We start from the raw sequence: 27,782 nt of genomic DNA, 5'->3' as shown, positions 1-27,782 counted from the left end.
CATAATATGGTTTTTGGCTATTACAGTTAATGACTGTAGTGGTTTTCCATAATTTGTTATTACAATGTGTGGGTATGGAATCAAAATTTATATAGCTAGAAAGCTTTACAAACACTTCTAAGTTTTTTTTTATAATACCGGTTGACTTTGTTATGACTATATTACTCTTAATTTTCTAGAACTGTGAAATTCTCTTATTAGAATGAGTGCAGATTGTTGCATGAGTACAGGGAACTCAGACTTCTTGATTCCATCTATTCCTGACGATCCAGGGAGGGTTCTTCTGCCTCTTTTGCTTTAAAGCAGTGGCCTGTCCCTGAGCTGAAAATCAGCTCTCTTGTTAAGACGGATCAGCAGCCCCACCTCCAGTATTCTAAATTGCTGTCCTTCCACCCACACCTAGATGTAATAGAAACCAAAAAGAGATCAACCATAGTTATGCCTCTGATGTAATCAGGAAAAAAAGGGTGACTGTTGGACATAAATAGCATTTTGTGGAGAGAAGTTTTTCAGAGTACCTTTAACAGCTGGAATCCCGTTCTGCTATTTTCAGCTCATTGTTGGAACTGGCACATAAAAACCATCCGCTTAAGAGCCATTGACCCTCTTAAAGCTATTTCTTCCCTTAACCACACTGTCCTTATCTCAGGACCCGTGAATTAGAGGTCTGTCTTTATATTTCTTATGGTACTAGGTAAACAGGCATTTATACAGACTAACATAATCAGTGAACTCATGTGGAATATGGATAATGATTTCTGTCCATAGTGTTAAACTACTGTGTCTTCCTTAATTTTTAACTGAGTCTCGGTATCTATCATATTTTATTTTTTTCTTCTGATTTCTGCTCTCTGCACACTAAATTTTTCTGGAGAAATTTACAAACTGGCTGTTTATATTGAAGCATTGAATACAACTTCAAGTAGATTTTTGTTGAGATTCCCATCGAGTACCTATTTTCATACCTTTAATTCTATTTACTCAAAATTCTGCATTTGGTTTTAAAAAGCTAAATAGAAGTTCAACTAATCATACATGTGTTGTGTATTTATTATGTATAAGCACTACCCTATTAAGTCCTGGGTATAAAAATATAAATAAGACAGTCCAAGAGCTCACAGCCTTAACAGGGAAGACAGTCATACAAGTAAGCATAACAACAGTATGATTTTATTTTAGGAGTAAATTCTAGGTTCTCTGATGTGGTATGAATACAGATTTGGGGTGAGGATAGCAGAAAAGTTACAGTGAGGAAATGATCTTTAAGGATTTTTTTTTCTTTCTTTTTAAAAAGCAGTTTATGGGGGTGTAATTAACATATTGTTAACTGTAAATATTTAACTTGTATGATTTGATTAAGTTTTGACATATGTATATACCCATGAAGCCAAACTTCTTCTTTTATTTAAGAAATATTTGCCAAACTCAAGGTCACTAAGATTATCTCTTAATATTTCTTTCAGAGTATTTTTCAAAGTAGTGTTTGAGCTTTGCTGCAGTATAGCTAACAAAACATAAAAATTACCCAGGACTGTATTACAGTCTGAGTGCTAGTAAATTTATATGGTTGTGCAGCTATCTCTAGAACCTAATTTAGAAGACTTCCCTCACCACTGGAGGTTTCTTTATGTACCTTTGATCTCAGATCAATTTGATTATGATGTGCTTTAATGTTTTCTGCATGGTTCTTGTGCTGGGAGTTAAGGTGTCTTGGATCTGTGGATTTACAGTTTTCATCACATTTGGGGAGAATTTGATCATCATTGTAAAAAATTTCTGATTACCTATTATTAGGTTGCTTGAAGCTGTCCCACAACTGATACTCTGATCATTTTATTCCAGTTTTTTTTTCTCTATTTCATTTTGCATAGTTTATATATGATTTGTTTTTGAGTTCATTAATCTTTTCATCCATGGTGTCTAATCTGCCAGTGTATATTTTACCTCAGGTAGTTTAGTTTTCATCTTTTAAGCTTGATTTAGGTCTTTTTCATATTCCCTGTTTATAGTTAAGTTGCTCAATCTTTGCTTTCTTTAACATATGGAATTCAGTTACACTATTTTCCTTTTTTTTGTTTTTTGCTTTTTGTCCTTTGCTATCCTAATAAAGTGTTATTATCCTAATATCCTTGTCTAGTAATTCTTTTTTTTTTTTTTTTACTCTCTTTTCTATCAATTTTCCTTCTCATTTTACGGGTTGTATTTCCTACCTCTTTATGTGCTTAGTCATTTTTACTGGATTCTAGACATTGTGAATTTTGCCTCAAGTGTGTAGGATATTTTTGTGTTCTTATTAATGTTCTTGAGCTTTGTTCTGTGGTGCAGTGAAGTTACTTTGGAATCAGATCCTTTGGAGGTTTGTTTTCAAGCTGAGTTAGATTGAAACAGAGCAACCTGTAGCTTAGGGCTAATTTACCCCAATAGTAAGTTAATACCCTTGTGAGTGCTTTTACCCATTGCCTCTTAAATTATGAGGTTTTCTGCTAGTAGGAACTTGAACTGTTCCTGGCCTTAATGAGCTGTGGGGGCTGCTCTCTCCTCCTTTCTGGTGGTTCCCTTTCGGGTCTCGCACACTGGGGATCGGTGCTGAGCTGAAAAACTTGAGATTTAGGTGGACTCTCTACTGAAGTTGTCTCTCTCTGCAGTTCTCTCTTGGGTACTTTTCCCATAAATTCTAGTTGCCTTGGTTTTCCCATGTTCCCAGATCCATCTTCTCAACTCAGGGAGACCATGAGACTGCCTCTGGGTTCCTGCTCCCTGCACTAAGGCCTGAAAATTATCCCTAGGTTATAAGCTGAGACAGTTGTAGAACTCTGTAGGGTTTTGGTTTTTGTTTACAGGAATCACTGTAGTTACTATCTGATGTTCAGTGTCTAAGGACCATTGTTTAAGATTTTATTTTTTTCAGTTTCTTAAGAAGAAAGGGTAAAACTGGTCTGTCTTAGCCAGGTACCATACTTGTGGAAGCTCAAAACCACTTTATTACTCACCTAGTTAAAGCGGAAATCACAGTGAAAGCCACACAGGAATCTTATCCATGAAAAATTATCAAAACTCTGAATAGATAAAGCAGGACTTGCATTCATAATTTATAATTGCTAATTTATTTATTAAAAAACAAGAGCAAAAAATAAGCATTCACCCCCAAGAATTAGAAAATGAGCAGAGTGCAGTCTTAGTGGAAGACATGTAAACAGAAAGGAGGGATAGGAATTAAATGAAAAGAAAGCAGGGCAACTGATCAGGAAAACCTAAAGCTGATTATTTGAGAGAACATGTAAAAAAGATAAGTTTCTGACAAGATCCAATACTTTGGCCACCTGATGCAAAGAACTGACTCTTTAGCAAAGACCTTGATGCTGGGAAAGATTGAAGGCAGGAGGAGAAGGGGAAGACGGGGTGAGATGGTTGGATGGCATCACTGACTTGATGGACATGAGTTTGAGCAAGCTCCGGGAGTTGGTGATGGACAGGTAAGCCTGGCATACCTGCGTCCATGGGGTCACAAAGAGTCTGACGCAACTGAGCAACTGAACTGACAAGATCACCTAAGAAATGAAAGGGAAGGCATAAATAGTATGTATTGATTGATATTTATTGATGAAAATAGAGTGTATACCTACCAATATAGCAGATATTTTAAAACTCATAAAGGAATGTTATGAGCAATTTATGCGAATAAAAGTGAAAGCCTGCTAGATGCATGGATTGTAAAAGTCACAAGAGAGTCCAGGCTGGAGACTGTCTCATCAGATATTCCAGAGAAGAGCCGATAATGGCCAGAACCCAGGAGCGCCAAGAGTGGAAGTGGAGCAGTGGAAGATTCAGCAGGCGTGTAAAGTCCTGTGAGTGGAGAGCTGGAGCGTGAGAGCAGGGTTAAGGTGCTGGGTTATCAGATCTTGCCTTGGATGGTATTGTGCAGTAACATTACACCTATTAACAGAATTTGGGTGGAGGCTCTCTTGAATTTGAGGTATATTGGGCACAGGAGGCGTTATCTAGTTGGTTATATGGGTCTTGAACTTTGAAGAGGGGTCTGAGTAAGTTGTCTTCTTATGTTGCCACAGGATTAGGTTCTTGTTTCCAAACTCACCAGCTTGTTTTTGTGAATATGCCTTCAAAAGTTCCCAGAGATAAAAATACCTTTTTTATCAGATTAAACCCTCCCCCATATAAATATTATTTACCCAGATAGATCTTAGATACAAGAACAAAGATCCTACTTAGAGCAGTCTCTTCTAATAAACACTAAAACATACGCCTGTAACAGGAGCCCTTAAATTTCTGGCACAGTTCTGTGTCCATACTCAGATTTCTCTGAGTGATGTGGCCGTGACTTAGATTCTGATTCTTTCCAAGTCATTGCCAGGCTTATCTGACCCTGATCCTAGGCAGCTGGGACAGCCTTTACTAGACTTTAGCCCTTTCCTCTTACCTTTCATTTCCCTAATTAGTCCCTAAAATACTTTCTAAATGAGCCACTTTCACTTATGTTAATGAGGTGCTAAATGTAGACTTTTCTTTCCTCTCTGGTTGTGTGTGTGTGTGTGTGTGTGTGTGTGTGTGTCTCAGCTGTGTGCTTTGTGTGTTAGTTGCTCAGTCATGTCCCACTCTTTGCCACCCCGTGGACTAGAGCCCACTAGGTTCCTCTGTTTTTCCATGGAATTCTGTACGTGTGTTTGTGAGTCACTCAGTTGTGTGTGTGTGTATGAGTGTTAGTCACTCAGTCGTGTCCAACTCTTTGTGACCCCATGGACTGTAGCCTGCCAGACTCCTTTGTCCGTGGAATTCTGTGTGTGTGTGCGTGTGTGTATGTTAGTCGCTGAGTTGTGTGTATCTGTTAGTTGCTCAGTTGTGTCTGACTCTGTAGCCCCATGGACTGTAGCCCACCAGGCTCCTCTGTCCATGGAATTCTGTGTGTGTGTGCCTGAGTTGCTCCGTCATGTCTGACTTTTTGCGACCCTATGGACTGTAGCCCACGAGGCTTCTCTGTTCATGGAATTCTGAGTGAATTGCCATCTCATTCTGCAGGGGATCTTCCTGACCCAGGGATCAAACCCAGGTCTCCTGCATTAAAGGCATATTCTTTACCGTTTCCAGGTCCTTTTTAGTTCTTTTTGGGAGAAGAGACTAGCAGATATTGGAAGTGGCTTTTCCTCATTCTTTCATTCCTTCACTGGATTGAAGGCTGCCGTTTACCACCTCCACCATGCCAGTGTTAGCATAATCCCAGCCTGACCTGCACTGAGCTGGCTGTTATTAAAACCTTTATCTACAGGGGCAGAAGTGTTTATTGCTTGTCCCAAGCATTTACTCTTCCTGCTGACTTCTAATAGACATGTGAAATGCAGCTGTGTTCAGCTAGGCGAACAGCATGCTTTTCACCACATAGTGCAAAGTGAGTTTTCCAAAGGGAAAGTCGTCCTCTGGTTTTAATAGATTGCTTTGAAATTTGGTATGAGCATACAGACAAGTGTGATCATGTTTGTGATACTGATGTTTCTTTCATACAGTGATTAGTATTGTTGTCATTTTAATTATTCCCTTTAAATATCACTCAGGAAAGGCTTACACCATGGTCCAATGAAGTTTTTTGACCCAACATTAACCCAAGTCACCAATTTCTTTTTATATCTTTATTCCAAATGTGATTGTTAACTTATAATTTTTTGAATAGGGAATAGATTTGTTTACACGGGTCAGAATCAAAATGCTGTTTTGTAAACTGTACATACCTTGAAAAGTCTTAATCCTACCCATCCCTGTTGCTTCTCCCCGATTACATGTAACTATTTTTGCACATTTCTGTTTATTCTTTCAGATGTTATGCAAACAGCTAATTCAAACATATATTCTTGTCTTCCTCCTTGTACTCAAGATTTAGCATACTAATAGTTTTCACTTTGTTATTTTGTTTTTCATTTTTATACCTCAGAGCTCTCTATTAGTACAATAAGATCTTTTTTTTTTTGACTATATAGTGTTCCGTTGTGTGTATGTACCATAGTTTATTCAGCCAGTCCTCTGTTGCCAAACACTTGAATGTGTTCTATCTTTTGCAGTTACAAACAATTTTGTAGTGAATGAGCTTGTTCATGTATTATTTGGTATGTTTGCAGGTGTCTTGCTTAGATTCCTAGAGATGTGTTTGCTAGGCGAAAGAGTAAATACGCCAGTAATTTTGATACCTATTATTACAGTCCCTTCATGTAAAGGTTGTACATTTTGCATTCCTACCAGCAGTGCCTAAGGATCCTTGGAGCACCTGATTCTTAATGGCTTGATGAGAGAGTGGTTGAACTCAGATAGCATTTTGCCTCTGATAAGAAGTGCTATCTCATTTCTGTTTACGTGAGTTAGGTTAAGGATTTTATGCTATCTTACTTGTATTTCTTTTTGAGTGTAACCTGTCCATTTTTATTTCAGGTTTTTTCTGTTTCTGGAAATTGTATGAGTCTTTTTTCTGGACTTTGTACTGTGTCCCATTGATCTGTTCATTCATTTGTCATTTCTTCGTGGTTTTAACTCTTGAGGCCTTATAAAATATGCTTTAATATCTTTTAGGGTTGTCTTTTTCAGAATTTTCTTGGTAATTATTGCTTGCTCAGTTTTTGGCTCAGTTGTAATTAGTGAAAACCTAGTGGTTGACTGTACCTATTGATTGACAAAGTAAACCAAAGCCCGGATCATCATGTAGTGGAAAAAGCTGCTTGCTATGACCTGGTTAGAACAGTTATAAGTTAGAAAAAAGTTCGTATGTGTGGTGGTGGTTGTTGGTGGATTGTTTAGTAAAATACACTTTTTACATACTTAGATGTGTCAACAGCAAGTTATTAGTTTCCACTCTTAATTTCTGCCATATTTTCCATGGGTTGAGAGCCCTGTACAGATGGGTTTATTGCATATTATGATATTAGTCCGTTATTTTGAGTTGATGTTATTTTTTGAATGGAAACAGTGGCATCGACTTTTTTTTAACTGAGCATCAGAATGCTAAAAAGTCTATTTTATCTGAACGACTAGTATTACATCTGCTCTTACACTAACTTAAATGATAGATTCTGATTGCTGTCACAGAGGAATCATTAGGAAATTAAAATATTTTTTATTTTCATGTGTGTGTACCTTAAAGGTTCAAAATCTTGGTTGAAAAAATATGTTTTACACATAATGTCAGATCACAATTGTATCATCAGAGAATCCCTCCCTGACTTTGTTAGTCTCTAAGGAAGAGTCTCCCATTTACTCTTACAGCATGCATCTCTATTTCCAGTCCTGTATTTCTCTTTCATGTGAGACTGTCTTCCCGCAAGAGCTCATTATAAAGAACATCTTACACAGAGCCTGGCATTCAGTATTTGTTATATGAAGCAACTGCTGCATTTTTTAGCTTTCTCTAATATTTTCCTCAAAAATGAAATTTAGAGGGGTGGGAGGGATTAAAAAAAAAAACGAAATCTAGCCACATGTGAAATTCACAACTGAACCTTTAGTTTTACATCAGGCAATTGAAAATGTGTATGGCGTCTGCTTAATAAATACTTGTTTTCAGGGAATCTTTTTTGAGTAACATTTCCTGGTTATGGGTAACTTGGTGATGAAGAGCATGGCTTTTTGGAGTCAAGACCGCCTGGGTTCAAATTTGTTAACTTATCTGAGTGCCAGTTATATCATTTATAAAATAGATTTAATAATAGTGCCAACTTCATAGGGTCATTGTGGAATAAGTGAGGTTTACAAACAAAGCTCTGGCACAGTGCCTCGCATGTCATATGTGCTTGGTAAGCATTTATTGCTGTTTAGCATTTATTGCTGGGTGTAGTATCATCATCATCATTGTGTTTGTGCATTGAAGCAGAAACAGAACATTTTCAGGTAGGAAAACTGTAAAATTGCATAAAATGAATATCCTTCTGTAGTAGGATACTAAAAATATTCTGTTGGCATAAGTTAGTATTTTACTAAAGATTCCCCGCCCCCCCCCCCAAAAAAAACCCTTCGAGGGAAAAAAAATCCGATTCACCTTGTTCACGCATCTAAGTAATAAGCAAATGTACTTTTTGAAGGTTGTAGGATATTTTGTAATCATCAAAGACTGATTATCCTTTTTGAGCTCTTCTTATATTATTAACACACACGAGAGAGGTTACTGGTTTTCATCTACATCACACTAGGAATTTTTACTAGAGTGAAAGTTGGCTGGTATCATTGAAACAGCCTGGTATCAGCATTGCAAAACTGTTGAAGAGATAGACCCTGATCTGAAATGAGTGTGTCGACAAATGTAATCCTTCAGTCAATTTCATGAGCTGTTTTTTGCCTTATAATAATTTAATATGCTTACTGTGAAATGCCAGGATTACTAACTGAAGTTGTTCAGTTGTGTCCAACTCTTTGTGACCCCATGGACTGTAGCCCTCTCTCCATGGGATTTTCCAGGTGAGAATACTGGAGTGGGTTACCAATCCCTACTCACGGAGATCTTCCCCACCCAGCGATCAAACCCACGTCTTCTGCATTGGCAGGTAGATTCTTTACCATAAGCCCCTGGGGAAGCCGATTTCTTCATATAAGTCTGTGCCGTTTCAATTAGAAACCTTAGGGACATTCTCTTATGTTTCCATGGAAAACCATGAAACTAAAATCTTTATGCTTTTATTTGGCTCTGTGTGTGATGTGGTACCACTTAAAACTTCCAGAGATTGAGAATCTGCCAGTAGTTTGGATAACTTGGCTTAAATTGTAGATTAATTGCACCCTCAGTTTCTTCATGCAGAACTGCAGTATGCAGTTCTTTATGTTGTATATAGATTGTTGTGGTGCTTTTAAAAGTTATTATCACAGCTTTGCTTTTCTATTTGAGTTTTTAATAATTTTTTTTTAATTAAAAAGTAAAAAAACCTGAGAGTCTCTTCCTTTCACCTTCTTCCTATTAGCTGTTATGTAACCACTGGTTACTGATCTGTATGCATTTTTAAAGCTTTTCCATATGTATGTGAACTGCTGTCTTTATCATATTTTAAATTTATTCTATCGATTTGGTGATTTCTGTGCCACAAAAACACTTTCCTAAATTCTCTACCTTTTTAGTATGTGTTAATACTTGTTACAACAATTTATCCTCTTCTTTAATTCTTTGAAAAATTTTCCTTGCTTAATCACACATTTTCACTTCCAAATGTATTTAGAATTTGTGTAATGGGACGCCTTGCCCTTAGGCTATTTGGGAGTATAAGATTTCTAGGCACAGGTACTCTGCATTTATACAGTAAGGCTTTGATCATATCTACTCTCTGACTTATTCCCTATGTTTGGTATCACTGGCTGTTAACTGCCTCTTAACAATTTGCCATTCCATTTGTCTTTTAGCTGCTAGCTAGTACACCCGCTTGATTGGATTCTTTGCTGCTGCTTTCCAACTTTTGTGTGAAGCATCTCAGCTCCTCTAGATCTCACTGGCCAGTCAGCAAACAATCAATCATAGTACATCTGGTTATGACCTCAGGCTTCTTAATTCTCTGCCCTTTCATTATTGCTGACTACTCAGAGTACACTGCAAATGCCAAACAAGCTTTTTTTCTTTTAATCATGCTTTTGGGGCTATTTCATTTGCTTAGATTTGCAGGACGTCTGTTCTAATAACCAGGATATTATTGGATAGTCATTACGGCAGTGTGTTTTTGTCCTGCACAATTTGCGATAACATACTTGTTTTGTTCCTCTTGCCCTAACTTTTCAGCTAAGTCCTTAAATGTTGTTTTAGGTTGTAACAGATGAGTGTAATCAGACCAGGTTTGGAATTAACTGGTATGATTAACTACACATTGCTACTGTTGTATAACAGCTTCATGTAAATTTGTATTTCCAAAACAGATACTTTTAAAAGATTTTTAAAATTTTACCTGATGATTATTTGCTTTGTATAAGTGCCGTTTAACTGCAGCCTGGCGTGCTGCAGTCCATGGGGTCACAAAGAGTCAGACACAGCTGAGCGACTGCACTAACTGAACTGAACTAGACACCTATAAAGCTCCTACTTGGTTTTGAATGCTTTCTTAAAGAAACTAGAATTACTGTTTGTTTTGTGTTGTTTTTTTTTTTCTACTAAATTTACCTAGTATATTCCATTTAAAGCAGATTCATAGAGATTTCTCAATATTTTCTCATTCTATCCAAATTTTGAGAGTTCCTTCACTGAGTTGAGACAGTGGAAAACAAAAGTCCTCACGACTATAATGAGTTTACCTCATTTATTATCTCTATTTTACAGATGAGGAAACTGTAAAAGGTTAAAGAACTCAGTGTCATACAGGCTGCTGAATGTGTTGTGTGTGTTTTCGTAATAAATGATGGAGCTGGGATCCAACCTCACGGAACATACCCAGAACCACTGTGCTTTATTGCTTTTATATGTTTTTGTTTGCCGTTTAATGGATTCAGATTCCATCTGACTCACAGGAAGGTCCCTTTCCAGCCTTTGGGAGGAGGATATATCACTGGCCAAAGGTGGCAGAAGCTCACTGTCCATTTTCCTTACTTTAGCCCTTTCAGACCTGTGTGAGATTATCATGGGAAACCACAAGCTGTCCCACCAGAATGTGGTACCTGAAAATAACATTCATCAGTACTGGCGAGATCAGGGTCAGTTATTGTCAGCAGTCTGGGCTTCTAGCCACTGCGATGCCTGTCTCTGTTTGGTCTTGTCTTTGGCCCCATAGCTACATTCTCCCTGCCTTATTCTCTGAATTGGTCTCCTTTTTTCCACAATCTGCTCTTACATTTCTTTTTCCTGTCCATCTGGCCAAGCTCTTTCATAACTTATTTGAGGATATGCTGTCTTCATACTTGGCAGCCTGTGTGAACTCAGGTCCAGTTTTATTGGAGAGGAATGGCCCTGCTCCCTTACGGTCCTTCCTTTATTGTTTGAGGACTGTCCTAGAACACCCCTGGATTGACCGTGCAGCAGAAAACATAGCTATTTATTCCTGAAAATAATTGTGTTAGCAAATAAAATCTTGGATCTTGTTAATTTGGGCTCTAGACAACCACAAACGGAAACATGGAATAATGTAGAGTTTTAGCCATTTCTGTCCATTCTCATTAAATTACTTTAGTTCAGGCACTTATCATTCCATGCCTGCTTTAACACTGTGTCCTTAGGGGTTGTCCTGTCTTCTTTTCAGCCCGTCTTTTCAGTTTATCCTCTGAGATCACCGAAGTATGATCACGGTAAAAACCCAGCAGTAATGGAAGCAAGTGAGATGCAGTCAGAAGGATTTGGGAACAGAGTAAAAATGTGAAAAAAGTGGTATTCATATTGGTCGTTCTCCTGTATTAATAGATGGATTTTTAGTGAAAGGAGGAATAATAGTAGAAAATTTTTTATATAATATGGTAACAGAAAAAGATGTTTCTAATATTTTTAGGAGTGCTTTGTGAAAGTAACATTTATAGATTTCATGAAGCTAAATTAGTCTGTCTTGTAAATATATTTGTTTGTAATTTTGTGTCAGGTAAAAGCAAATATATGTTTTAATATCACTGATTTTAGTGAAAGATATAAATCCAGCACTCAGATGCATTCATGTGTTCCAGTAATTTGTTTACTTAATTCAGATCTAAACAGAATTTAAAATTTAAAAGATGCAGTTGGCTGTTGCATGCTTTTATTTAATGGATAGATCCTGATTATTATAGGTGGAAATGGTGTTCTCAAATGGATAGGTGCTAGGTTTCATGACTGATGTATTTGAAGGATATATTCTTTTGTAAGGTAGAAATTCATACTTAAATAGAAGGCTTCAAGTGAGAAAAATAGTTTATTAGGTAGACTATTTTGTCTTTTTTTTCCATCTTTTTTTAATTAATCTGAACTACCAATTAACTCAATAAATATATATTCAGTTTATTTGACATAATATTTCACCACGGTTGGATTTTTATTTTTTTCTTTTGAAATTGTAATTAGATGTATGTTCCTTTCTCTTTCATGAGATATCCTTATGAGATAAGATGATTTTTAAATGTCTCAATCTCTCATATCTTCTGTATCTGTCTCTTTTTGCTATTTTAGATCTATCATTTGGTTTACTAATTCTGTCTCTGTGTGTGCTCCAATTAGGTTTTTAATTTCAAGAATTATATTTTTTATTTCCAGAAATTCTATTAAGCTCTTTTCCCCGCATCTTTCAAGTCATTTTTGTTAGCCTCTTATTTCTGGCCCATGTAGTTAATACTTTCCTTTAGTCCTGTAAACTTTTAAAGCATACTTAACTTAAAGCCTACTTTTATGTATCCAGTAATTCCAAAATTTGAACTTCCCACAGATTTCATCCTGTTGTTTTAAATTTTTGCTGTTCTTGTAGTTTGTTTCCTTTTGGTTTGATAATTTCGTTTTAATTTCATGTTTGGCCGGTGCTGTATTTAGGAATCTCCTGGGGCATGGATTGAAAGTGTATTTCTCTGTAGAAAATTGGCTTCTCTTTCTGACGGGTGCCTTGATTACCAATGCAGAAATAGCTTGAATTCGTTTCTTGGCCTGAGTTTCCTGGTCCTTGCAGTGTAAATTTATGCTCAACTGAGAAAATAGGCTGTAATTATGAATTTGAATTTTCAAGGAATCCCGTTCCAGTGATTCAGGCACTTTTTAAAAAATTTGTTCTCTGTGTCAGTGGACAGACACCCCCTTCCTTACCTCCGTGCACTGCGAGGTGTGATTTTGGGGTCATGGTTGCTTTTTGGTGGTGATCTCAGTTCCAGCTCTCACTGTCAGTTCAGTTCAGTTCAGTTGCTCAGTCCTGTCAGACTCTGCGACCCCATGAACTGCAGCATGCCAGGCCTCCCTGTCCATCGCCAGCTCCTGGAGTTCACTCAGGCTCCCGTCCATCGAGTCAGTGATGCCCTGTCATCCCCTTCTCCAGCCTTCAGTCTTTCCCGACATCAGGCTCTTTTCAAACGAGTCAGTTCTTCGCATCAGGTGGCCAATTAAAGTTTCCAAGTTTAAGCTGAAGTCATGACTTTAGCTCTTGTTTACCACTCTGATTTCCTTCAGTAAATGCATTCAACAGATTTTATTTTTTTAGCAAATTACTGTTTTCTCTCTGTTTTTGCCTCCTGTGGATTTCTTTCTTCCCAAGTCCAGCAGTACATTTAAAAGAGTACTTGTTCTGTTTTACTTGCTATAGCTGGGTATTTCTAATGGGAAGGATTTTCATATCTAGTTTTACATTTTTCCAAAAGCAAAACCTCAGGTGATTTTTTATACACACTGGAGTTTGGGCCTCTTTGGATTAGAGATGCTGCTTCTGTCATTTCTATAGTGGAAAGTGGGAATGTGGTTACCTGGCCCCTTATGTTTCCCCAAACTTATTGCCACTGTTAAGGTTTTATACATGTTACCAGTTCATTTGACATTTGTGGTCTGCCGGTTACCATTTGAAAGTGTTATTGGTATGGAACAAGTCCAATTTGAATTCCAAGTAACTTTAAAAAAATAAACTTTGAAATATAACTTGTTGCTGTTTGATTTTTATCAGTCATAGATTATTTTCTGTGTCTTTATACAGTCATTAGCTGTTAAGTGCATCTTTTTAAAAAGTTAGTATGATAGTCTCAATCTGCTTTCTGTGGGTTTTGTTTTTTTTTTAATTAGCATCATACAGTCTTAGAAACTTAGATCTTTAATCATCTGGTTTTAAGAAACAGAGACATTCAGGTTAATTCGGGAAAAGAGAGGCTGTTGAAAGCTGCATGTGATAGGGGACTGGAAAGCTGTCAGGAACTCAGGGCAGCTTTGGAGATACGCTTCTTTCTCACGGTCTCTTATTTTCTCCTCTGCATTTGTCCTGTTCTCTGCTCTTTATTGCCTGTCTCCATGCTGTATCTTTTCTGTCTCTTCCTATCTTTATTTTGCCCACGGTCCTACTTGCTAAGACACTGGCACAGCTTTATGGCATCATTTTCACACTGGGTTATATTGCGTGCTGGTTCAAACTTCTTAGAGCTGTGATGTCTAATATGGTTGTCACTGGCCACACATGGCTTTTGAAGTCAAAGTTAAAACAATATGTAGGATCTATGTGCTGAAAATACACAATGTGTAGGATCTATATGCTGATAATGTTTTTATAAAGCACTCATGAAAGACATCAAAGAAAACCTACACAGAGAGTAATGTTCATGGACTGAAAAGTTCTGAATAGTAAAGGTGTGAGTTTTCCACAAATTGATCTGTAATTATCAACAATCAAGATCAGAATCCCAGCAGGATATTTTACAGCAAATATAGACAAGGTGATTCTAAAATTTCTGTGAAAAGAGAAAGAACCTAGAATAGCTAAAGGAACTTTGAAAAAAGAAAAATAAAATAGGAAGAATCACAGTGTCTCATTTTTAAGACCTAACTGTAAAGCTGTGGTAATCAAGATTGTGTGTATTGTGGGTAAGGAATAGAACAAGATCAGTGGATCAATGTAGAATCCAGAAATAGAACCACACAGATAACAGCCAATTGATTTTAACAGAGATACAAGGCAGTTCAGTGGAAGAAAGATAATAACCTTTTCAACAAATAGTATTGGAAAAGTTGGACATAAACATGCGAAAAACATTGACCTAAGCGTCACAAAACAAAATTAACTTAAACAAAAATGAACTCAAAGTATATCATAAATATAAACATGAAACTTGTTTTTTAGAAGAAAACACAGGAGAAGATCTTTATGACTTGAGGTCAGGCAAGGTCTTACACATGACACCAGAAGCATCATTCATAAAAGAAAACAATTGATAAACTGGATTTCATCAAAAGTAAAAAATTCTGCTCGGTGTGTTAGTTTGCTAGGTTTGCTGTAGCAAAATACCACAGACCTGGAGGCATAAAACAATTGAAGTTTTACTTCCTCACAGTTGTAGAGACTAGGAGTCCAAGGTCAAGGTGTGTTCGTGTTGGTGTCTCCCGAGGCCTCCCCTGGGGTTGTAGCTGGCTGCCTTCTTGCTGTGTTCTCAGCATGGCCTTGTCTCTGTGCACTAACATCTCTGGGCCCTTTTCTTATAAGAAGACTAGTCCTATTGGATTAGAGCCCATCTGTATGAACTCATTTAACCTTAGTTACCTCCTTTAAGGCCTTGTCTCCAAATACACTTACATTCTAAGGTACTCTGAATTAGAACTTCAACATCCAGATTTTGGGAGCACACAGTCCATTGTTGTTCAGTCGCTCAGTCGTGTCCGACTGTTTGCGACCCCATGGACTGCAGCACAGTAGGCTTCCCTGCCCTTCGCTGTCTTCCCAAGTTTGCTCAAACTCCTGTCCATTGAGTTGCTGATGCCATCCAACCATCTCATCTTCTGTCGCCCCCTTCTCCTCCTGCCCTCATTCTTTGCCAGCACCAGGGTCTTTTCTAGTGAGTTGGCTCTTTGCATCAGGTGGTCAAAGTATTGGAGCTGCAGCTTCAGCATCAGTCCCTCCAGTGACTATTCAAGGTTGATTTCCATTGGGATTGACTGATTTGATCTCCTTGCCGTCCAAGAGACTCTCAAGAGCCTTCTCCAGCACCACAGTTCGAAAGCATCACTTCAGTCCATAATGCTCTGCAAAAAAAATTGTTAAGAGAAAAGACAAGCTAAGACTGGGAGGAAATATTTGCAAATCATAATGCTTGCAAAAGAACTTGTATCTAGAATATTTATATTAAAAAAAACTTTCAAAGCTCAACAGTAAGAAAATAAACATCCCAATTAAAACATGGTCAAAAGATAGAAGACCCTTCACCAAAGCGTGGCAGATAAGCACTGGAATAGATGTTAACATCATTAGCCTTTAGGAAAATGAAGACTAAAACCACCATGAGATACCATTACATACCTGTTGGAAATGGCTAAAAAGTACAATTCCAGTTTCTGACAAGGAAGTTCTGGAAGAGCTGGAGCTCTCATACATCGCTACTGGAAATGAACAATGGTACATCCACTGAAGAACAGAATTGGCAGAGTCTTTAAAAATTAAACATATATCTACTGTATCCCTCTCAAAGATATTCTTATAATCTGTACATTGAGTTTATAGCAGCTCTATGTATATTTACCAAAAACTAAAAATAGCTGATACATCCTTCAACTGGTAGTGAATAAACTGGGGTATATCCATACAGTGGAATACTACTTAACAATAAAAAAGGAACTAATGATATATGGAGCAACTTGGTGAAAGAAGATAAGTCTCAAAAAGGTACAGGATGATTTAATTTACATGGAATTCTTGAAAAGGTAAAACTGTAGTGGCAAAGAACCTCAGTGGTTGCCAGAGGTAAAGGTTAAGGGGAGAATGCAACTTTCTCTATAGAGTTCTTGAAGTGATGGAACTTTCCTGTTTCCAGATGATAGTTAACTCACTTTATGCAAATGTATACATGTGTTAAAATTACTAGAACTATATTTTTTAAAGTTGATTTTTCCCCCCCAATTAAAGCTGAGTCCTAAGGATGGAAAGTACAGCATGGTGACTATAGTTAACAATACTGTATTGATACTAAGAGAATAGATCTTAAAAGTTCTCATCACAAGAAAAAAAAAATGTGTAACTAGGTATGGTGATGGATGTTAACTTGTGATCATTTAGTAATATATATATATATCAAATCATTATTTTGTACACCTAAAATGAATACAATGTTATATGTCAATTATATCTCAATTAAATATTTAAATATCTGAACAGTTTGAGAGCCTTTCAAATTTAAATATCTTATTGCATATCAAATAATTAAATAAAATTCAGTTCTTCAGACAACCAGCCATGTGTTGGTTTGCCAGTAGCTTTATGTGGCATGGGGCTACAGTAGAGGACAGTGTAGGTGTAGAACCTTTCCATTAACGCACAACATTCTATTGGACAGCACTGTTTCAGAGTGGGAGTCAGTGCGTTTTTTCTGTAAAGGGCCAGGTAGTAAGTACTTCAGGGGTGCTGGGCCATATGGTCTCTATCTCAGCTACTCAGCTCTTAACATTGTGTTGCGAAAGCAGCCATAGATGATGCTTAACCCAATGAACACGCTCCTGTACAACTTCATTTACAAAAACAGTCACGCTTGCTGACCCCTATTTTCAATAATCTGATCGACCTATCTCCTTTTTCATGTCAGCTCAAGTCGCAAAGGTAGAGTGACCTTATAGTTCACTGTCCAAGTTAAACAAAATTTTACTTATAAATTTGAGAGTGAAAGTGGGCCCAATAGTAATTCTGCTAGGATGATGAGCATAACCTATGCGTGTCCTGGGCAAACCAGGAATGTCTGTCACCCTGGCTATCAGTCTTCCTGTAGAATTGGTTGCCCTTGTAGTAGGCTCATAGCTAGGCTGAGTAACTGTGGAAAAGCAAACAAAAGTCTCCCTTCAGCAGGAGCTTCGGGTTAACCATTTCCCTCTGAAAGGGAGCGTTTATATGGGAAGGAGCATTTATATGGGAGACACCCTGAGGGTCCGCCCGCCCAGTGTGTTCAGAATAGCCTGTTTTCTGTCCCTGTGCCCTTGCTCATGCTTTTCTTGTTGTGCCCTCTTTCCTGCTTCTGTGTTTGTTGTAATCCAGCCCATCTGTCAAACCTCTGCTTAAATGGTATCTCCTTCATAAAGCCATTCCTGTCACACCCCTTCCAGACTTAGAAGTTGGTATTTATATTTTAGAAAATTCACAAGACATGGTGCCTTAAGCCAGGTCCCCAGACCTGGCTGAGTACCAGAAGCACCTCAGTAGCTTTAAATACAGATCCCTGTCTTGTCCTGAACCTGCTGGTTCAGAAATCAGTGGCAGCGTTTTTTGTTGTTTTGTTTTTCAGCTCCTCATATGATCCTTGTATAACCAGCCAACTGGTTTAGTAGTTGGAATCTGTTAATTTAGACTTAAATTATTTGATGTAAACACCTAACTTTTAGAATTAGAAGGAAACTTAGAAATAGTCTCTTTTTTCTCTTCTTATTTTTAGATTGAAGGCGGAAGACACAGGGAAATTACTAACTCAGATCCTATTGCTTGTTACTGGCAGAGCCAGCACTAAACTTTGCATTTTTTCACTCCCATCTTGGAACCTTTCTTTATATATGTTCACATTGGACAGCCCCTCCTGAAGAGTAAGCTTTGATTACAGAAGGCCTTGGGTATATAGCAGGTGGTCAGGTTTGTTATTGCCAGCTATCTAACTCACTTTATACAGTATATGGCATGTTTTTGCCGCTAATAGTTTACTCTTGATTTTGTTTACTCCCATTGTCACATTCAAGGAATACTTTTCCAATATTTAGAGATAACTTGGTAGTCAGTATGAAAATCATCTCGAAGAAATCTTTTCCCAAACCAGTGCTAGAATGAATGCTTTTTGAAAGACTAACTGAACCAAACTGAATTCCGGGACAGCTTAGAAACAATGGTTTCCAAGAGCTCGTCTAATCTGAGATCAGCTCTAGATCTGCAGGATTTTCCAAACCAAACTCACTCTTGTATGAGAAAGGTTACCCAGGATATCTGGGAGTGTGTTTGGGGGATGCCTGACTTGAAGTGGGGTCCGGAAGGGTTTGCGGGTAGTGATAATAACCTAAGGTGAGCTTTAAAAGATGTCTAGGAGTTAGGCTAGAGGAGCGAGTTTACGGAAAGTGTTTGTCTAAGCAGTAAGTGCCAGAGGGTAAAAGTGTGGCTAGCACTGGGGCTGGGCAGTTGTTTAGTTTGGCTAGAGCATAAAGCGCCAACTAAGGACCGACTGGAAATACAGACAGGTAGTAAACAGTTTTATAGTTAAAATGTTGTACTTCACAGCTGGCTATCCACGTGCAAAGGAGTGAAATTTGAGCCCTGCTAGACACCATAGAAAAAGTCATAGACCTAAATGGAAATGGGTCATAGACTTAAATGGAAAAGCTAAACTATAAAACTCTTTAGAAGAAAACATAGGGAAAAAAAATCTTTGTGACCTTGGTTTCCAGGCAGTCATTTCTCAACTATAATACCGAAAGCCCAAGCAACAAAAAGTAGATAAAGTTTGACTTAACAAAATTTAAAAATTTTTTACTTCAAAGAACACCATCAAAAAATGAAGACAACTCAGAGTGGGGTTAAATATTTACAGGTCATGTAACTAATAAGAGATTTACATCAGGATCTATAAAAAATGCTCACAAGTCAACAGTAAAAATATGACACAATTAAAAATGGGCAAAGAATTAGATACACATGTTTTCAAAGACAATATTCAAAATATGACAAACAGGCACATGAAAAGATGCTCAAGATTGTTAGTCATTAGTGAGTTACTAGAACACAAAGAGATACCACTTCACAGCAAGGAGGAAAACTAAAAAGCCAGGAAATAATATGTATCGGCTTGGCTGTAGAGAAATTGGAACCCTCATACACTGCTGGCAATAATATAAAACGGTGCAGCCACTTTGGAAAACAGTCTGACAGTTCTTGAGGAAGCTAAACAGAGGCTACCATGTGATTCAGCGATTCCACTCTTAGCTCTCTATCCAAGAGAATTGAAAGCACAGATCCACACAGGTTCATAAAAGCATTATTCATAAGAGCCCCAAATGGAAACAGCCCACACATCCTTCACCTGGTAAAAGGATAAACAAATGGGGAATTTTCATTCAATGAAATATTATTCAGCAACAAAAGGAATACGTAAGTCCTGATATATGCCGCAACATGGATGAACCTGGAAAGCTTATGCTCAGTGAAAGAAGGCAGTCACAAGGGGCCACAGTTTGTACGATCATATTTGTGTGAAATATCCAGAATAGTCAAATCCATTGAGACAGAAAGTAGACAGAGTACTGGTTGTCAGGGATTGGGAGGGGGAGGAGTAGAGAGCGACTGCTCAATGGGTCTTGGGGTTTCGTTCTGAGTTGATAAAAATGTTTCAAAATTAGACAGGAATGATGGTTACATAACTATGTGCATATACTAAAAATGACTGAATTGTACACATTAAAAGGGTGAACTTTTTGGTATGTGAATTGTATCACAGAAAAGCTGTTATAAAATGCTATATTTAGTAAACACTTTAAATTTTCTGGTAAGGAATTTGGATCATGTCTTTCAAGCAATGGTGTGTACTCCTGAAGAGTTTTGAACTCAAAAACAACTGATCTGAGCATTACTTTCAGAACGTGTGAGAATGGTGGAAAAATAAATGCTGTAGCAGAAGACTAGGTCTAGAAGCTGAGAATATTTATCCTCAGTTTTCTTCCCTGGGCAGCTGTAAAGTTCACGTTCAGTTCAGTTCAGTTCAGTTCAGTCGTTTAGTCGTGTCCAACTCTTTGTGACCCCATGGACCACAGCACGCCAGGCCTCCCTGTCTTATCACCAGCTCCCAAAGTTTACCCACACTCATGTCCATCGAGTTGATGATGCCATCCAACTGTCTCATCCTCTGTCATCCCCTTCTTTTCCCACCTTTAATCTTTCTCAGCATCAGGGTCTTTGCAAATGAGTCAGCTCTTTGCATCAGGTGGCCAAAGCATTGGAGTTTCAGCTTCAAAATCAGTCCTCCCAGTGAACACTCAGGACTGATCTCCTTTAGGATGGACTGGTTGGATCTCCTCGCAGTCCAAGGGACTCTCAAGAGTCTTCTCCAATACCACTGCTCAAAAGCATCAATTCTTCGGCACTCGGCTTTCTTTATAGTCCAACTCTCACATCTATACATGACTACTGGAAAAACCATGGCTTTGACTAGACCGACCTTTGTTGGTCCGCTAGTAATGTCTGCTTTTTAATATGCTGTCTAGGTTGGTCATAACTTTCCTTCCAAGGAGTGTCTTTTAATTTCATGGCTGCAGTCACCATCTGCAGTGATTTTGGAGCCCCAAAAAATAAAGTCAGCCACTGTTTCCCCATCTGTTTCCCATGAAGTGATGGGACCGGATGCCATGATGTTTCTTTTCTGAATGTGGAGCTTTAAGCCAACTTTTTCAGTCTCCTCTTTCGCTTTCATCAAGAGGCTTTTTACTTCCTCTTCACTTTCTGCCATAAGGGTGGTGTCATGTGCATATCTGAGGTTATTGATAGTCTCCTGGCAATCTTGATTCCAGCTTGTGCTTCTTCCAGCCCAGCATTTCTCATGATATACTCTGCATATAAGTTAAATAAGCAGGGTGACAATATACAGCCTTGATGTACCCCTTTTCCTATTTGTAACCAGTCTGTTGTTCCGTGTCCAGTTCTAACTGTTTTGCTTCCTGACCTGCATATAGATTTCTCAAGAGGCAGGTCAGGTGCTCTGGTATTCCCATCTCTTTCAGAATTTTCCACAGTTTATTGTGATCCACACAGTCAAAGGCTTTGGCATAGTCAAGAAAGCAGAAATAGATGTTTTTCTGGAACTCTCTTGCTTTTTTGATGATCCAGCGGATGTTGGCAATTGGATCTCTGGTTCCTCTGCCTTTTCTAAAACCAGCTTGAACATCAGGAAGTTCACGGTTCACGTATTGCTGATGCCTGGCTTGGAGAATTTTGAGCATTACTTTACTAACGTGTGAGATGAGTGAATTGTGCGGTAGTTTAAGCATTCTTTGGCACTGCCTTTCTTTGGGATTGGAATGAAAACTGACCTTTTCCAGTCCTGTGGCCTCTGCTGAGTTTTCCAAATTGGCTGGCATATTGAGTGCAGCACTTTCACAGCTTCATCTTTCAGGATTTGAAATAGCTCAACTGGAATTCCATCACCTCCACTAGCTTTGTTCGTAGTGATGCTTTCTAAGGCCCACTTGACTTCACATTCCAGGATGTCTGGCTCTAGGTGAGTGATCACACCATCGTGATTATCTGGGTCATGAAGATCTGTTTTGTACAGTTCTTCTGTGTATTCTTGCCACCTCTTCTTAATATCTTCTGCTTCTGTTAGGTCCATACCATTTCTGTCCTTTTTGAGCCCATCTTTGCATGAAATGTTCCCTTGGTATCTCTAATTTTCTTGAAGAGATCTCTAGTCTTTCCCATTCTATTGTTTTCCTCTATTTCTTTGCATTGAACGCTGAAGAAGGCTTTCTTATCTCTCCCTGCTATTCTTTGGAACTCTGCCTTCAAATGGGTTTATCTTTCCTTTTCTCCTTTGCTTTTTGCTTCTCTTCTTTTCAAAGCTATTTGTAAGGCCTCCTCATGGTACTGATACTGAATTAGAAATTTTTATACTATATGCTTTATAATATTTATAAATATTTACCTTGTTCTCATTTTTCTGTAATCAGTTTTTCTAGGTGATTGAAAAAAGAATAGCAGGTACAGAGCATGAGAGTTGGTATTTTTAAATTTACTTACGTGTAATCTTGGCCACTGTGAATGTAGAAACAGCAAAATATGACTTATTTTAGCCAGAAGACCCAAGATTCTTGAGGAATCATAAACACCTTTCATTAATAAACATAAGGATTATGATGTGGTAAAGATCAGAAATTCAGGTTTCCTGAGGACTTTTTCTTCCCTCCTTTGTGAATTATCTCATTTCTGTCAAATAAGTTACATATTAGAAAATATTCAGAAGGCAAAAAGGACAGTAATCATTAGCTGTCTTGTTTTCTTATTGACTCTGAAGAACCATAATTTAAAAACTTGTTACCCTGTAGAAAATCCTAATTTAAATTTTGAAAAATGGTATTCATAAGTCAAGCCTGTAGTAAATAACTGACTCTTATAAACTGCTTACCCCTAGTTTACTGTCATAGTTTTCTGTGAGATATGTGCTGGTGTTAACTATTAATGAATCTATTTTTAGAAGAGTACAGTGTGTGCTGCAGCCATTTTGGGCCCTTTGTGTAACTTGCGTTGTCAGTAGAAGTGTGCCCCCTTGTGGTCAGTTGGAAACAGAATTTCAGTTGTAAAAATAGTCACCCTAGGACAGGGAGGGACAGGGAGGCCTGGCGTGCTGCGATTCATGGGGTCGCAGAGTCGGACACCACTGAGTGACTGAGCTGAACTGAACTCGCTTTCTCCGAGTTCATATTTTCCTTTGCTCGTTCATTTGGAATTACCCAGACTCTGAATTTATTTTTCAGTAAACAGGAAATAAAACTCTTTCAAGATTTTTAAACGGAGAATTAAGGATTAAATAAAACAATTATCTTGTTTTATTGGAGAAGTGCTTTAAAAAGATATGGATTGGAGGACAGAGTGTCAAGGAGAAGTCTAACAGAGAAAAGGTATCACAACATGAAGAAAGGCAAGGTGTTCTGATAGTGTTTGAGAAGATTTATGACTAATGTTGTTGTGATATAATGAATATTTCGCACTCTGCTCCATCCTTTTTACAAAATGCTCCCAGAATGACACTCTGATTTTATTTCTATTCCATTTATATATATATATATCTTCTTATCCTGGTGAGAGCAATAAATACTTCTGTGACACTATTGGAAATGTCTGTTTCATGTAATGGAAATTAAGTTAATTTGAAATAAATGTTCAAATCTGTTTTGAACTGCCTGTAGTTCAAAAATTACTGTTGAGTTCAAAACTTAACTAATCTGTAGTAAGTTGGCATCATAAATGTTTATGAGTTATGGGGATTTTTTTCAAAAGGAATGAACTTCCCTTGAAATTTTAATTTTTCTTAATTTGTATTTTTAATACCTTTGTTGTTCTTTGAGTTTAAAGGTTAAATTTTTATTTATATCTTTTAGCAGTGATTGTGTCCTGTATATATCTTCTTAGCAACTGATTTTTTTTTAATGCCCCAATATTCTTAGAAGGATTCCACTGTTAACATTGTTATCATCCCTTATGGGTGATTCACTGAGCTTTCAGTTCAGTTCAGTTCAGTCACTCAGTCGTTTCTGACTCTTTGCAACCCCATGAATTGCAGCACACCAGGCCTCCCTATCCATCACCAACTCCCGGAGTTCACCCAAACTCATGTCCATCAAGTCAGTGATGCCATCCAGCCATCTCATCCTCTGTCATCCCTTTCTCCTCCTGCCCCCAATCACTCCCAGCATCACAGTCTTTTCCAATGAGTCAACTCTTCACATGAGGTGGCCAAAGTATTCGAATTTCAGCTTTAGCATCAGTCCTTCCAAAGAACACCCAGGACTGGTCTCCTTTAGGATGGACTGGTTGGATCTCCTTGCAGTTCAAGGTACTCTCAAGAGTCTTCTCCAACACCACAGTTCAAAAGCATCAATTCTTCAGTGCTTAGCTTTCTTCACAGTCCAACTCTCACATCCATACATGACCACTGGAAAAACTATAGCCTTGACTAGATGGACCTTTGTTGGCAAAATAATGTCTCTGCTTTTGAATATGCTATCTAGATTGGTCATAACTTTCCTTCCAAGGAGTAAGCATCTTTTAATTTCATGGCTGCAGTCACCATCTGCAGTGATTTTGGAGCCCCAAAAAATAAAGTCAGCCACTGTTTCCACTGTTACCTCATCTATTTGCCATGAAGTGATGGGATAGGATGCCATGATCTTAGTATTCTGAATGTTGAGCTTTAAGCCAACTTTTTCACTATCCTCTTTTACTTTCATCAAGAGGCTCTTTAGTTCCTCTTCACTTTCTGCCATAAGGGTGGTGTCATCTGCATATCTGAGGTTATTGATATTTCTCCTGGCAATCTTGATTCCAGCTTGTGTTTCTTCCAGTCCAGCATTTCTCATGATGTACTCTGCATAGAAGTTAAATAAGCAGGGTGACAATATACAGCCTTGACATGCTCCTTTTTCCTATTTGGAACCAGTCTGTTGTTCCGTGTCCAGTTCTAACTGTTGCTTCCTGACTTGCGTATAGATTTCTTAAGAGGCAGGTCAGGTGGTTTGGTATTCCCATCTCTTTCAGAATTTTCCACAGTTTATTGTGATCCACACAGTCAAAGGCTTTGGCATAGTCAAGAAAGCAGAAATAGATGTTTTTCTGGAACTCTCTTGCTTTTTCCATGATCCAACAGATGTTGGCAATTTGATCTCTGGTTCCTCTGCCTTTTCTAAAACCAGCTTGAACATTTGGAAGTTCACGGTTCACGTATTGCTGAAGCCTGGCTTGGAGAATTTTGAGCATTACCTTACTAGCGTGTGAGATGAGTGAATTGTGCGGTAGTTTAAGCATTCTTTGGCATTGCCTTTCTTTGGGATTGGAGGGATAACTGACCTTTTCCAGTCCTGTGGCCACTGCTGAATTTCCCAAATTTGCTGGCATATTGAGTGCAGCACTTTCACAGCATCATACCAGTCCATTTAAGTGTTAAAACTAAGAATAATTCTCATCACATGAATGAATTTTTCTGTTTTGAGTGAATTGAATATATTGGTCTTCATTAATTGAAATGAAAGTCAATTTAAGTTTCAGTTCATAGTTTGAAATAATTTGAAAGTTCTGATTCAATTACAAAACATTTTAAATTTACAAAAACAGCTGCCATTTTTATACAAGTTGAAAAGACGATTTCTGCTTACTTACATGTAATTACACTTGTAAACACTGGCAATCTAATATTAACGGATTGATTTTTTAAATAGTTTTTACTTTTAATATGTGGCTTGTAAAATATATTTGGTTTGTATTGAATTGATTTCTTTATACTATCAGATGTGTTTAAACAGATATGAGGAGCTTGTTTTTACAGTTATATTACGGTATTTGATTTTCGTATTCTAATGGTTTTTTAAGTTAAAAGTTTAAAGCTATTTAATTCAGAATTCTTTGAATGAAAGAGGACAGTGAAAAGGTTGGCTTAAAACTCAGCATTCAGAAAACTAAGATAATGGCATCTGGTCCCATCACTTCATGGCAGATAGATGAGGAAACAATGGAAAAAGTGAGAAACTTTATTTTTGGGGCTCCAAAATCACTGCAGATGGTGACTACAGCCATGAAATTAAAAGACGTTTGCTCCTTGGAAGAAAAGCTATGCCCAACCTAGACAACCTATTGAAAAGCAGAGACATTACTTTGCCAGCAAAGGTCTGTCTAGTCAAAGCTGTGGTTTTTCGAGTAGTCATGTATTGATGTGAGAGTTGGACTATAAAGAAAGCTGAGCGCCAAAGAATTGATGCTTTAAAACTGTGGTGTTGGAGGAGACTCTTGAGAGTCCCTTGGACTGCAAGGAGATTCAACCAGTCCATCCTAAGGGAAATCAGTCCTAAATATTCATTGGAAGGACTGATGCTAAAGCTGAAACTCCAATATTTTGGCCACCTGATGCGAAAGACCCTGATGCTGGGAAGGATTGAAGGTGGCAGGAGAAGGGACTGCCAGAGGATGAGATGGTTGGATGGCATCACTGACGTGATGGACATGAGTTTGAGTACGCTCTGGGAGTTGGTGATGGACAGGGAAGCCTGGTGTGCTGAAGTGCATGGGGTTGCAGAGTCGGACACGACTGAGTGGCTGAATTGAACTTGAGTGAGTGGCAGTCGAATGTAATGCTTAGAAAGCTCCGGCTCTGGAGTCAGACTGCCTGGGTTTGAATCCCAGCGTGTCCCTAGCTGTACGGTCTTGGCAAGTTCTCTGTGCCTCACGTGCTTCATGTGCATCACGAGAATATTATAGGTATTATTACATTAGTGCCTGCCTCTTAAGATTGCTGTAAAAATTCAGTGAGTAAATATAAAAACACTTGGAATAGTGCCTGGATATACTACAGTCTGGGTTTCTGTTAATTGCTGTTATTATCATCATTAAATTTATACTTGGATTGATGTTGAAATTCATCGGGAAGAATATACTGTTTGTTTTGTGAATATAAATCACTTTTACAATTCTTGCTTTAAAAAATATTCTGAATAATTTACAATATAAGTAGTAAGCTAAAATAGCATCTCATAAAGTTTTTATGAAAGCTTTCTTTTCACAATTATCTTCTTTTCTTTTTTAGGCACGGAATGTTAACACCGGTGAACTGGCAGCAATTAAAGTAATCAAATTGGAACCAGGTAAATTCATTGAAATTTGGTGTTTCTCATTGCCCTCAGCCACTGGATATATCAGGCTTGTTTTAATGGTGTTTGGTCAACATTCTCTTGTTGTTCCCAGTATCTGGCAGAGAGGGCTGTTGTCTGTCCTCCACCTCTCTGAGACCTGTAGACACCTTGCCCAGTTCTTCGCTGAAAAAACACTGATAATTGCAGGAGGAAGGGGAGCTCCGGAGGAGACTGTTCCCTCTGGACTCCTTTGAGCTCACTTGTCACACAGCGATGGCGGTGTTTGTCCAGGTTAACTCTGTCCAGTGACGAGAGGCAGTGTGCTGCAGTGGAGAGAACGGAACTGGGATCTGGCATTTGCAGACCAGTCCTTGGTGTCCCATACTCCTGCTCTGTAAACTTGGGCAAGTAACTTTAGCTCTGAGTCTCAGTTTCCTCAAGAAACCTAACTCTCACATTTTAGGGCTTGTTAATATTGCAATAGCTGCCTTCCACCTGGAGTAGCTTGTAAAGCCCCAGGACTACTCCCTATTTCTCATCTGCTTCAACTATATTCTATCCCTGAATTCCCCCCACTCCCTGCAGAACCCATGTCTTTCTGAACTAACTACATACTCTTAAAAACCTCTCCCCTCCCCAGTTTCTCCCTCCCATCATAAGTAAATAAGTGTACTAGTGTCTAGACTGAATTCCACCTCAGTGATAGTGCCTTTCTGTATGGCCACAGATCCATCCAGTAATATTTTTTTTTATTGTAGATAACTTTTTCTATAAAAGTCAAGAGTAAAATATTGTAGGCTTTGAAACCACATTAGTCTCTGTATATGGTTCTCGCTCTCTTCCTCCTTAAACATAAATACTATTCTTTGCTGAAAAATCA

At 38.1% G+C, this 27,782-nt stretch overlaps 1 protein-coding gene across 4 annotated transcripts in view; it reads left to right on the top strand.

Moving 5' to 3' along the window:
* The window catches only part of MAP4K3 (mitogen-activated protein kinase kinase kinase kinase 3), a 188,253-nt gene that overhangs the window by 30,485 nt on the left and 129,986 nt on the right, over positions 1-27,782 (top strand). For all 4 annotated transcript variants that reach the window (XM_018055152.1, XM_018055153.1, XM_018055154.1 and 1 more), the window contains exon 2: positions 26,857-26,914. In XM_018055152.1, coding sequence (XP_017910641.1) covers positions 26,857-26,914 — 58 coding nt within the window. The remainder of the gene's footprint in view (positions 1-26,856; positions 26,915-27,782) is intronic.

Source organism: Capra hircus, chromosome 11 (assembly GCF_001704415.2).
Source record: "Capra hircus breed San Clemente chromosome 11, ASM170441v1, whole genome shotgun sequence".
In the NCBI taxonomy this organism is placed as follows: Eukaryota; Metazoa; Chordata; class Mammalia; order Artiodactyla; family Bovidae; genus Capra; species Capra hircus.
Note: the sequence above shows the minus strand (reverse complement) of the source record. Positions and strands in the feature narration are given on the sequence as shown.